This window comes from Lontra canadensis, unplaced genomic scaffold (assembly GCF_010015895.1).
Source record: "Lontra canadensis isolate GAN:19392208 unplaced genomic scaffold, GSC_riverotter_1.0 scaffold10, whole genome shotgun sequence".
Lineage (NCBI taxonomy): Eukaryota > Metazoa > Chordata > Mammalia > Carnivora > Mustelidae > Lontra > Lontra canadensis.
The window spans coordinates 3,113,279-3,126,920 of record NW_022631004.1 but is presented as its reverse complement, the minus strand read 5'-3'; the positions used below and the strand labels follow the sequence as shown (position 1 = coordinate 3,126,920).

Sequence of the window (13,642 nt, the reverse complement as noted above, 5' to 3'; positions counted from 1 at the left end):
TTTATCTGATATGTCTTTTGCAAATACCTTCTCCCATTCTGTCAGTTGTCTTTTGGTTTTGTTAACTGTTTCCTTTGCTGTGCAAAAGCTTTTGATCTTGCTAAAATCCCAATAGTTCATTTTTGCCCTTGCTTCCCTTGCCTTTGGCGATGTTCCTAGGAAGATGTTGCTGCGGCTGAGGTCGAAGAGGTTGCTGCTTGTGTTCTCCTCAAGGATTTTGATGGATTCCTTTCTCACATTGAGGTCCTTCATCCATTTTGAGTCTATTTCCATGTGTGGTGTAAGGAGATGATCCAATTTCATTTTTCTGCATGTGGCTGTCCAATTTTCCCAACGCCATTTATTGAAGAGGCTGACTTTTTTTCATTGGACGTTCTTTCCTGCTTTGTCGAAGATTAGTTGACCATAGAGTGGAGGGTCTATTTCTGGGCTCTCTATTCTGTTCCATTGATCTAGGTGTCTGTTTTTGTGCCAGTACCATTCTGTCTTGATGATGACAGCTTTGTAATAGAGCTTGAAGTCCGGAATTGTGATGCCACCAACTTTGGCTTTCTTTTTCAATATTCCTTTGGCTATTCGAGGTCTTTTCTGGTTCCATATAAATTTTAGGATTATTTGTTCCATTTCTTTGAAAAAAATGGATGGTACTTTGATAGGAATTGCATTAAGTGTGTAGATTGCTTTAGGTAGCACAGACATTTTCACAATATTTATTCTTCCAATCCAGGAGCATGGAACATTTTTCCATTTCTTTGTGTCTTCCTCAATTTCTTTCATGAGTACTTTATAGTTTTCTGTGTATAGATTCTTAGTCTCTTTGGTTAGGTTTATTCCTAGGTATCTTATAGTTTTAGGTGCAATTGTAAATGGGATTGACTCCTTAATTTCTCTTTCTTCTGTCTTGTTGTTGGTGTAGAGAAATGCAACTGATTTCTGTGCATTGATTTTATATCCTGACACTTTACTGAATTCCTGTACCAGTTCTAGCAGTTTTGGAGTGGAGTCTTTTGGGTTTTCCACATATAGTATCATATCATCTGCGAAGAGTGATAGTTTGACTTCTTCTTTACCGATTTGGATGCCTTTAATTTCTTTTTGTTGTCTGATTGCTGAGGCTAAGACTTCCAGTACTATGTTGAATAGCAGTGGTGATAACAGACATCCCTGCCGTGTTCCTGACCTTAGCGGAAATGCTTTCAGTTTTTCTCCTTTGAGAATGATATTTGCGATGGGTTTTTCATAGATGGCTTTGATAATATTGAGGTATGTGCCCTCTATCCCTACACTTTGAAGAGTTTTGATCAGGAAGGGATGCTGTACTTTGTCAAATGCTTTTTCAGCATCTCTGGAGAGTCCTCCTTTGACTTCTTAAAAAAAAGATTTATTTATTTATTTAGAGAGTAAGGGAGGGTAGGGAAAGGAAGGAGAGGGGGAGAGAGTTGCAAGCAGACTTCATGCTAAACGTAGAGCCTGATGGGAGGTTTGATCCCACGTCCCTGAGATCATGACCTCAGCTGAAACCAGGAGGTAGAGGCCTAACCAACTGTGCCATGCAGGTGCCTCTGAACTTTTTTTTTTTTTTTTTTTAATACACAGGGGATAAACTTTCTGAGATTTTGTATGTTCAAGAGTATCTTTCCTTTGTCCACACACATATTTAATAGTTTAGCTGGCTAAAGTTTTCTAAATCATGTTCCTTTAGAAATCCAAAGGCATTGCTCCTTCATTGTCTTTTATCCTGTATTGCTGCCAAGAATTCAGATTCTAGTTCCACACTAGTAAACTATTTTGCCCTAAATCTTTTAGAATTTTTCCCTTGTCTTTGGACTTTTGCAGTGTAATGAGATGTGTCGAAATAAGAATTTTTCCCCTTATTAACCCTGTTTGGTATTTGATGAGACTGCTATAACTCAGCTCTTCGGTGTCTTTAGCTCATGAAACTTTTCTTCCGTTCCTGTTATTTCTTTCATTATTCTACTCCCCCTTGCTGTGTTTTTTCTTACTGTGTTTTAAAGTGATTCTTACTTTAGATTGGTATTAGACATTTTTAGAGCTATCTTCCATATCTCTTAAAATTTTTTTTCATCTCTATCTTTTTTCTGTATGTTTTGGGATATGTACTTGACTTTATGAGGATGGTTGCTATCTTGGTATTTAGCCCTGCCCTGTATAATTTTTAATCCAGACATAGAAATTTTTCTGATTCTACTTGCTTTCATTCTTCTAGAAATTCCTAAAATTTTCTGGTATGCTAATGGTTGTTTTCCCTCTTTCTAGAACTGCTGTGGTTTTATTTAAAAAAAAAATACTTTTTGTTATTTCAGTATAACCTTAGGAAAGGTGATTCAAGCAATTAAAAGCATGGGTTTAGCCCACCATTGCAAAATACTGTCCTGATGTAAGTCTCTTTCTTTGACTTCTTTACTTAGGTCGGATAAAATAACAAAAGTACAAGTAGACATGCATGTCAGTGGCCTGACCTTCTGCTTGGCTGGTACATACAGGCAGTTACCACATTGGCCACTCCACTAATTTTCTAAGCAGAATTCCTTAGAGTAAAACACCAGACACAGACTGCCAGCTTGACTAGAGGGTGCAGGGTAGAAGTGGAGAGCTTCTTCCTCTTTCTTAGAATTATGTAATTGATGAGAAGAATTGCCTAGAGGGAGGGAATGATCTAATTTATTTCAGTAAATGTGTTTACTACCTATAAGATACATCAGTAGGCTCTGAAGTGATCTGTGAAGGGATGAGAGACCATTCCTGCCCTCAAATTGTTTTGAGTCTGGTAGCATTATTAGTAAAGTACTCAAATATATGTAATAAAAGGTATAATAAAGCCAACAGGGAACAAACAAAGATTTTTGTAAACAAAATCTTTTGAGGCTGAAAAGGAAAACATACATGTATATTGGACAATAAGGAAGGGACTTGGGAAATACAATGTTTAAATTGTGTCTTGAAAGCTGAAAGGACTTCTCACAAGTGGATATGCAGTCTGGGGAAGAGGGCTCTTTGCGTGGAGGGAATGGCAGAGAAAAGTCCCAGAGGCTGGGGAAAAAAGGACCATATTCAGGGAACTAGAGAGCATTTAATTTGGTTAGAATGTTGGATACTTGTTCAGAGGAGTGTGAGGTATTTGAGAAGATAGTTTGGGGTCAGACTGTGGGCACTGTAAGTGCCAGAGAAAAGGGTTTGAACTAAAATTCCTAGAAACAGAATTAGGAAAAGGTTAATCAGATAGATGATTTGGTAAAAGCTGTATTTTAAGAAGATGAATCTGGCAGATTTCTGTAGGATGGAATGAAGTAAGAGGCATCCAGAAAGCAGTCAACCAGTGAGCTGATTCTGGGCCATGTGTTGGGCTGTTAGGATACAAAGATGAATGACATCCAGACCCTGCTCGCAAGTCACTCACATCCTGGTGCACATGAAAAGCTAGTTGCTTTACCCAAAGAAACATTTAGTTAAACAATTTTTTAAAAACATACAGATGTAGTATTTTATATTAGTAGATATGTACTTTTTAAAAAAATTTTATTTATATATTTGACAGAGAGAGAGCACGCAAGCACAGCAAGGGGAGTGGCAGGCAGAGGGTTCCCCAAGGCAGGTTCCCCAAGCAGGGAGCCCACTGTGGGGTTCGATCCCAGGAGCCTGGGACTATGACCTAAACTGAAGGCAGACGCTTAATGGACTGAGCCACCCAGATGCCCCATTGTAGTAGATATTTTACTGTAATTTAATTTGTTGCCAGTGCCTATCTCAGATGATCAATTCCTCATTATCTCAAGTTTTCTGTTAAAAATATAGCTAGAATGATCTCTTATCTTATTTGTGTAGTGTGTATGACAGGCTTATTGAAAGTAGTCTTGGATGCACACATGGGACTCTGCACTTCGTTTTTACATTCTTTGCTGTATATTTAATCTCCTAGAAATGTAAAAAACAATATATTATTTTTATATAATGGTTCATTTTGGTTGAAAATACCTGTAATTCATACCCTACTGTTTAATTATTTAGGGGAATGTAGAAGAGTTGGATTTGGGCTTTTCAGTGTTGGATTAGTTAGTAAATCTCTTCCCCTTAAGTTCCTCTTATTTCCTATATTTAGTGGTCAGTATACTTAAATTGGAATACTTTTTTTTAGAGGTGAGCTTCAATATACTACTTGTCTAAAAATAATTATCTGTTGATAAAATTGTCCATTGCAAATATTTTTTCCTTACAGTAACATTTCTTGTGCACTCCTATAATAGAGAAATTAAATAGCAAAAGCAATTTGCATTTTTAGTAGCACTCATTTAAGTATGGCAGAATATTTACAGGTATTTTTAAAGTATCATTTTACAACAGACTTAAAGGTAAAAGAGCTTTGTTGACAGAACTATAAAATTGTCTCTACATTCAGTTAATACTTTAAAATTTTGGATAGCCAAAATTCCAAAGTATATGCATAGAGATAGGAGTTTTTTTTTCTTTTAATGAAGACTTAATTATGTTTCAAAGATCTTGATTCTACCCTATGGGTTTCACAGGATTGGTTTTATATCCTTGTAACAGATTTATTTCAAAGTAAGTGGATATTATCCTGCAATAATTATTCAGTCTTTGCTATGTAAACTTCATGTTAATTAATTGATAGAACACTCCTATGGAGGGTAGTAACAGTAATACACCATAATATAATGTCTTACTTTTTGACATAAACAAGAATAACGAGATAAAAGATGACCTGGTGTGCCTGACCACAGCTGAGCTTATCTCTACTTTTGTTAATAATATTGCAACAGGTTGTGATAGATTTTGGAGTATTGAGGCTGGCTTGATTGGATTTCTACAAGCTAATTCACGTTCTCATTTTGTTTTTCCCAATGTCCCTCCCAGCTCCCTCTCTCATACCTTAGTACTTTCTTTATTCTTGAGATTCCATTCCTAAAAAAGAAACAAATGACAAAATCATCAAGAATAAAATTATTCTTGGGGCGCCTGGGTGGCTCAGTGGTTTAAGCCTCTGCCTTCGGCTCAGGTTATGCTCTCAGGGTCCTGGGATCAAGGCCCATATGGGGCTCTCTGCTTAGTGGGGAGCCTGCTTCCCCCTCTCTCTCTGCCTGCCTCTGCCTACTTGTGTTCTCTCTCTCTCTCTCTTTCTCTCTCTCTGTCAAATAAATAAATAAAATCTTTAAAAAGAAAAAGAATAAAATTATTCTTTCAAATGGTATGATTGCCAAAGAAATCATAGCATTACTAGAGAACACACATCATAATCTTTGTTCCTTTGCCTTTGGGCAGAGCCAAACTTGTGAGCCTATCCTATTTTTTAAGTCTCCAGTGAAAGATATATCAAAATCCACTGCAATATTTAACAACCCTCACTGTCAGGAAATTCTTTTATCCAACTTAAATAATGCATGCATCAATTTAAGCCTTTATTTTTTCTTCAATGAATATGAAGCTGGCTTACTTTCCTTGTGTAACACCATTTCATTGTATTTGAGCACTTACTTTAATACTGACCCACTGATACATCTCACTTTCTGCAGCTTTTCTGTCATATTTTCCAACACTTTTATCATCTGTACCACTCCCCATCGAACACGATGCAGCTCTCTGTTCACTTTGTTTATGGGATTCAGAATGTAACTTGGATATCTAGTGAGTGGCTGGCTGGTGCTAAGTGTTGGGTGAGATTGTAGCAGAGACTCTACATTACATACACATACTCTGTACATTGGTGATAGATTTCCTTTTCAAAAAGTAGCCATCTTTCTAGGCACTGATCTGCATACCTCTGGACTTCAGATCTCTTATTTTGCCAGTCTTGCCATTTTCTTGATTGCTGTAAGTGGTTATTCACTGTGATACTTTTGTATCTTTTCCTCCATGTGCATACATAGTCACTTATTTGGTGTATGTGGTTATTTCTCATTTTTTTTCTAAGTGCTGCTACTGGTTTATTTTTTTATATATTTTAATATTGAGCTGAAATTAACCTATGTGAATTGCAATTCTTAAGCCTACAGTTTAATATGTTTTGACACATTTGTATACCTAGATAATCAACATCCCATTCAAAATATAGAATCTATCTCTAATCTCAGAAATTTTCATCACACACCCTTCCATTCATTCCCCGACGCCTATAGACCACAACTGTTCTGATTTCTGTTATAATAGATTGGTTTTACCTATTCTGAAAGTCATATGAAGTAATTATATAATATTAATTATATAGTATTAATTTTGATTTTTTTTCACTAATGTGTATCAGTAATTTTTTAAAATTTTTATTTATTTATTTATTTGACAGACAGAGATCACAAGTAGGCACAGAGGCAGGCAGAGAGAGAGGGGGAAGCAGGCTCCCTGCCAAGCAGAGAGCCTGACACAGGGCTTGATACCAGGACCTTGAGCCACCCAAGTGCCCCAGTAATTTTTTTCTTTTTTTTTTGATAACTAAAGATTTCATTGTTCTCTTGTTGATGGACTTTGGTTTTCAGTTTTTGGTATTATGAATATTGCTGCTGTGAGAGTTTCTGTTCCTTGTCTTTATGTGGATATATGTCTTCATTTATTGGTTAATATCTAGGATTAGAATTATTAGGTCATAGAGTAGGTGTAGGAGTAACTTGATAAATTGTCAAACAGTTTTCCAAAGTGGTTGTACCATTTTAGACTCCCACTATCAATGTATTTGAGTTCTATTTGCTCTGTATCTTTGACAACATTTTCTGTTGTCAGTCGTCTTTTTTTTTTTTTTAAGATTTATTTATTTATTTGAGAGAGGGAGAGAGAGTGGGAGGAGGGGCAACGGGAGAGGTGATGGAGAATCCCAAGCAGACTTGGTGCTGAGGTCAGAGCCTGTCACAGGGCTCCATCCCACAACCCATGAGATCATGACCTGACCCAAAACCAAGAGTCTGATGCTCAACAAACTGAGCCACCTGGGGGTCCTATTGTCTGTCTTTTTAATTTTAATCATTTTAATGGTTGTGAAAGAATATCTCATTGTGGTTTTATTTTGCATTTTCCTGATGACTAATGACACGGAATACCTTTACGTGACTATGTAATAAATTCCTTTTTGAATTTTATCTTCATTTTGTCTGTTTTTTTAAATTGCATTATTTGTTGTTGATTTACAGAAGTTCTTTATATTTCCTGATTAAAATCCTTTGTCAGTTATATGTATTGCAAATAATTTTCCTTTTGTGTGACTTTTTAAAAAATTCTTTTGATGGACAGAATTTTTTGATTTTGATGAAGTCCAATTTATAAATTTTTATGTTTGTGGGTTTTGTTTTTTTTTTTAACCTACCTAATAACTAAGATAATCTGTGCTTTCTTCTGGCAAACTTAGTTTTAACTTTACATTTGGTTTTGGGATTCATCTCAAATTAATTTTTGTGTATGATAAGAGGTAGGAGTCAAGACTCATTTTTCACCATATGGGCTTTTAATTATCCAAGAACCATCTGTTGAAAAGATTTTCTTTTCTTACATTGAAGAAGTGCCTTGGCACTTTTGTCTAATTGCCCATATATGTGTGGGTTTATTCTGATGTTATTTTAACTCTGAAACTATGAGCTATCATATATAATGTCATGTCTAAATTATATGAGCATCTCTTTCTGAGATATTAATGAAAACACTGGCCAAAAAAAAAAAAACTAAAAACAGGCTGTTGAATTACATTGAGGCCTTACATGACCTTTCTATTTAATATTAAAAACCTGCTCCCACACTCCCCTCTGCCTCTGTATTTTTTACTCTCCCTACCTTTCTGGGTTTCTGTAAGGATTAGACAAGGGCCACACAGAATTTTGATACATGGTCATTCTTCTCCATCTAGTCCCATGCCCCCACAGGCAGGTGGTAAGTTTAGGAAAGGGCAGGGGCAGATTCTTGGCAGGAATCAAACTGCTTTTCAAATAGAAACTTGACCTTTTACCAGGAAACATCCCTTATCCTGCCATGAGTCCCCAAGATGATATAGCTCAAGTTACTGAAGAGAATTTTCCCAATAACTTTTCCTCCTCTTTGCAAAAATACTATCATAATTATTAAACATGTGATGAGACAGAAAATTTATATTCAGGGCAACGAGTGACATAAATTTCCTGCATTTTATTTCCGTGACTGCATTCTCAATAGCTGTCTTCCCTTAGAGAAATTCAGTTAGATTTGTTTTCTTTAATGATTTGTCTGTCAGTTGGATACTCCCTTTTTAAGGCCAGCCAAAAAAAAAAAAAAAAGCTATTTATCAACTACGTGACTATTTCCTCATAACCACCAGATAAGTTTGAAAGGAAAATATTTGTTTGCTGTGGTTTGCTGTGTAATTTGTTTCACATTTTTCAAATGCCAGCATACAGACTCAACTGCCCATTCCCAGAATGGATCATGTTTTTAATCATGTTTCCAGAGCACATTGAAGTGGACACTAGTTAGCAGACGAGCTCCCATTTCCTCAGGTTTTTCTGTGGCACCTTCGTGTGCTCCACATTTCCCAGCAGCCTTTGGGAACAGGGAATGAAATTCTTTCCTCCGTATTCCTGCTCCTCCCATATCTTAGTGTCAAGTGCCCACCATATACTGTGTTCCATAGGAGGCGCTGAAGACAGTTTCACAAGGATGGGTTCACGGTCTGCTATTCATGAGGAGTACCAGAGGCACAGAGATATGGGAGTTGCATACATTGTGCAATACATTTAAGCTGGTGAGCTTGACCCAATTGTCTTTTAAGTTATTTTTCCTTTAGATATGGTATTTTTTTTAAAGATTTTATTTGTTTATTTCAGAGAGAGTGAGAAAGCGAGAGAGAGCACGAGGTTGGGGGGAGGGTCAGAGGGAGAAGCTGACTCCGCCCTGAGCAGGGAGCCCAATGTGGGGCTCAATCCCAGGACCTTGGGATCATGACCTGAGCAGAAGGCAGACGCTTACCTGACTGAGCCACCAAGGCACCTCTACAAAGATCATTTTAAAAAATCCTTTCCTGGGGCACCTGGGTGGCTCAGTGGGTTAAGCCTCTGCCTTCAGCTCAGGTCATGATCTCAGGGTGCTGAGATCGAGCCCCCCATCTTGCTCTCTGCTCAGCAGGGAGCCTGCTTCCGCCCCTCTCTCTGCCTGCCTCTCTGCCTATTTGTGATCTGTCTCTGTCAAATAAATAAATAAAATCTAAAAAAAAAAACCTTTTCTGAGCCCATTTTGCTACTTAATATGTGTGTAGTAATTCTCTTATTGTAATTTCTTTGTGCTTCAATTCTTCTGGAAAGTTTTTGAAAGTCAAGTAGAAATCAGCCATAGTTTGTGCCCACTTACATCTAACTAAATTATTAAATTATACACATTGTGATGCTGTTCCTACGGCAAGAGTATCTTCCAGATATTCTTTTTAGTAGGTCATTGAATCTTTTTTACTTTATGGAGCAGTAAGAAATGCATGAAGGGATTTGAATTTAAAGAGGCTGTCTTGCATGTATATCTGGGCATTGGCATTTAGAGTCTATAAAATAAATTGGCAGTGAATGTTTTATTTACCCATCAGAATCTCAGCTACATCATCAAGTAGTACTTTGCCAGATATATTGGAATATACTTGATGATACAAAAATGGAGTGTGGAGTGTTTAATCAAAAATATTTGTGTGCAGGTCTCATAAGGATTTTAATGTTATATTAAATATCTGTATACATAATGTAGAAGCAAAATTGCTTGGAGTAAAACTGGTCCACTTTTATATGAGCAGAGTAGTCACTATTTATTGAAATGTATTTCAGATTAAGAACTATTATAATAGCTCACCTGTCTAAAATTGCCAAGGTTTTTGATAAAGGGGGCAGCATGAATGACAGCTGCAAGCCCAAGGTTAGACTGCAGAGTCAGTTTCTCTCTGGCTTTCTCTCCTTTTAAGCCTCCCTTTCATGTGTAGCCAAGTGAAATGTAAGCTCCACAGATCCTCGGGGGCCTTGGGCTGATGAGAGGATACAGAAGAAAGGCAGCAGTTTGGAAAGCCTGCCGAAGGCACAGAGGGCAAAGGGCCTGGGCGATGACATGACTCCCAGACCTTTCTAAGGAGATGAATGAGAAGGCAGTGCCTCCATGGGCCCCGGACGTATTTTACCCAGAAGAGTAGTCCGAGGCTATCAAACCAATTGTTTTGGCTTTATTCTTCAGATGTTGTAAAAGGAAAATGCATTCTTTTATTTCTCTTCCAAGTCGTTTGACCATTTATCCTTAATCATTTGCAGTCTGTGTGGGAATAAGTCTTTTAAAGATCACTGAACTCGCTTGATTTGAAATCAGAGTAGAATTCATTTTATTTAATGTAGGAAACCTTCTTTTGAGAAACTTGACACAAACTGGCTTTTTAGCCTTAGAATTTAATTGAAAAAGAACACCATAGAAAAACACAGCCAGATGCACAAATGTCTGCTCATGGATTAGATTGCCATAAGCTTTATGGTTCTTTCTCTTTGGTTATTGATCACTGAAATAGCCTTAGCAGTCAAGATTTAGCAAATCAGTGTGAATTAACAATTTTAGGTTGCAGTCTCAAGGATGTAACTAGGCTAACCATAATGTATATCACTGTTATCATAAGTTTTATCCTTGCCATTCATTGTACTAAGAATCTGTGATGATTTTTGGAATACTTAATAGATTTGCTTCAGTGGAAAAGTTAATAAGTCCATTGGGCCACTGGTGTGTGGAAATGATCTGTGAAGAAATAAATTCCTTCAATTCCCACATGAGCATGTCACAAAAGAACCATACTGTGTTTTTGGGGGAATTTTACAGGTCTCTTTAAGGAGCAGTTCAGAGCGGTTTCTAAGAGTGCTAAATCTGTATCTTGGTGCATGGATTTGGCTGGCATGGATTTGGACAGAGTGGACCAAACAGAGCTAATTGAGGTGGGGAAAAAATTGAGAGAACAGGCCATAATGGTGGAGAGAGTTATTTGTCACTGAGTTTGTAATAGGATTTTCGATTAATTCATGCAGGGTTCCAGTGCCTTACATTAGCTCTGTCAAGATGAACTACAGCCACATCTAAAATGCCATCCCCTATTAAACCGTGCATGTCAGTGAATTTGTAATTTCTTCTGTTCAACCAGAAGATGAATGGATTCCACTTAGAAAACAAATGTGTGCTTCAGAAATGCACATTTTGAAATCCCAGTACTTCCTAGGAGGAACATTCTTTGCATTGCTATATAGTGAATATGTATTAAAAATGTAATTGCTATGTGAATTCATCCAGAAGGAAAAGCATCCAGCTGCATAGAGACAAATACATTTTCAGGTGCTGTGTTTTACTGGTGAACAAGTCTTTTCCTACTGGGCAATGGTGATGATGATCATAGTTCATGTATGAGGCACTTCCTAACTGCTGGGCTTTTTGTAGTGGTTTATATACGTTAACTCACTAAATCCTCACAACAACCCAGATGAGGAAATTGAGGCACAGAGAGGTTAACCTTCTCAAGGTCACACAGCTAGTAAGTGGCTGAATGCGGATTCAGATTCAGACATTCAGGCTTCTGGAGTCTGTGTTTCCAACCCTTACCTGAAACTGCCTGATCATGGTCCCATCAGCTATGTTCCAAGAGTTAGCTTATTACAGTACTTGGTCAATTCTCTGTCTCTGGCTCAATCACTCTTACCCTCTTTCATAGTGATATTCATTTCTGTGTTTACTGTTATTTCCTCAAAACTATCTTGGGAAATACTGTTATATTATGATAACCAGACTTTAAGAAATATGTAATAGAGCATGCAGTGAGGCATCTCCATGAGAGCAGACAAAAATTAGAATCCTTTCACAGAGTTAGACACTGAAGGGAATATGACCAAAGTTCACAGGATTGTGAGGCACCAGAGTTCCTGAGGGTATTTCCCTTCTGCAGGGCACAAAGGGCACAGCAGAATTGTTTACAAGATTAGGTCATGGCTGGATAACAGGAGTTATGCCTTCCTAGGCAAGATCTTAAGGCAGGGTCCAAAAGTCAGAGGGCACATGAGGGTTTCAGAACTTCTGGAAGGCTCAGCTCCTGCCTTCTCAGGATATTGGCCTCTAGAACAGCTCTCATTAAGCAGACGCAACATCACATGGATCAAGCCAACACAAGATGACTGCCAATAGCATTTTGAGAGCCAAGAACTGGCTATTCCTCTTAAGCCAAACAAAAATATTTAGCAAAAAAGGTTTGGCTTAGGAATAGTCCAGACTCTAAATCTCTGACTAGAAACCAAAGTAATTTTAAAAACTATATTATGAAGTTCTGTTGCCTCAAGAGTATAAAACTTCGATCCATTTTTGGGGGGGAGGGGGGAGATGGAGGAGCCCAGGGAGACAGCAGTACAATGAGTAATGTTTTCTATTACTCTGCTTAATTAGAAAGATTAGGCTGGAAAAAAAAATTTTTCAAGTAGTTTGTGCCTGTGCTTTGCACAGAGCTGTCTGCCTCTCCCCTTCGTCCGTTTCCCACTCTAATGCCTGACACATGCTTCTTACCATGGCCATCTGTATTTCAAACCTGTGAATGCTTGTCATTGCTGAACAGACACAGCAGTTGAGCCTCTTTAACACATTATTCAAGACCCTCCATGAGTTACCTTCTGCCTACTTCTCCTACACTTTATATTCCATAATTCCTCTCCAGGAACATCGTGTTCTCTATAAAACTCCAGTCCCTCTGCACAGCATGCTCCATGTCTTTGCTGGTGCTGTCCCCTCTACTTCGAATGCCTCACTCTTCTCTCAGCTTTGCCTGGCTATCTCTTCTGTATCCTTGAAAACTTGGATCATGTGTGACTTCCTCGTGTTTCATTTTCCCACCCACTAAACTCCAGACCTGCATGCTATGTTGAGTTGACTTTGTCTAAAAATAATAATACAGTTAAATTTCCAGATGTTTTTGATCATCCTTTAATTAAAACTCATCTCTTTCCTTAAGGGTATACCTCAGTTACCTTGTGCCAAAGCGTTATACAACTACGAAGGGAAAGAGCCTGGAGACCTTAAATTCAGCAAAGGTGACATCATCATTTTGCGGCGACAAGTGGATGAAAATTGGTACCATGGGGAAGTCAACGGGATCCATGGCTTTTTCCCCACAAATTTTGTGCAGATTATCAAACCGTTACCTCAGCCCCCACCTCAGTGCAAAGCACTTTATGACTTTGAAGTGAAAGACAAGGAAGCAGACAAAGATTGCCTTCCATTTGCAAAGGTAAATTTAGAATGAGATTTTCTGTTCACCAGCTCTTCCTCTGGACCTGAATATGCAGGAATATGACTTGTATTTCCTTTTGTAAAATGATAAAATAGCTTTAGTATTTCACTGTGCTTTTAAAAATACCTGGAAGCAATTTTCTTAAAGTCACAAAAAGTAATTTTGTGCATAGGCTGTTCTTATATGAAAGATAATTTTGGTTGATGTTCTGTGTGGTATCATTTTCATATTTAGAGCCTAAATTTGATTCTAAGCCACTTTACAGGGTGTGTGTTTGCCACTTAGGGATTTTAATTTACTGAATTATGAATAACACAATGAAACATCATTATTTCCTTATTTTATACATAAATTTCTCTACTGAAAGCACACAGTAGTGTATCTACTGAATTGATAAAAATG

General features: G+C 37.6%; 1 protein-coding gene across 1 annotated transcript in view; it reads left to right on the top strand.

The window, feature by feature from the left end:
- The window catches only part of SH3RF1 (SH3 domain containing ring finger 1), a 189,611-nt gene that overhangs the window by 100,389 nt on the left and 75,580 nt on the right, over window positions 1-13,642 (top strand). The window contains exon 3 of the mRNA XM_032855465.1: window positions 12,962-13,237. Coding sequence (XP_032711356.1) covers window positions 12,962-13,237 — 276 coding nt within the window. The remainder of the gene's footprint in view (window positions 1-12,961; window positions 13,238-13,642) is intronic.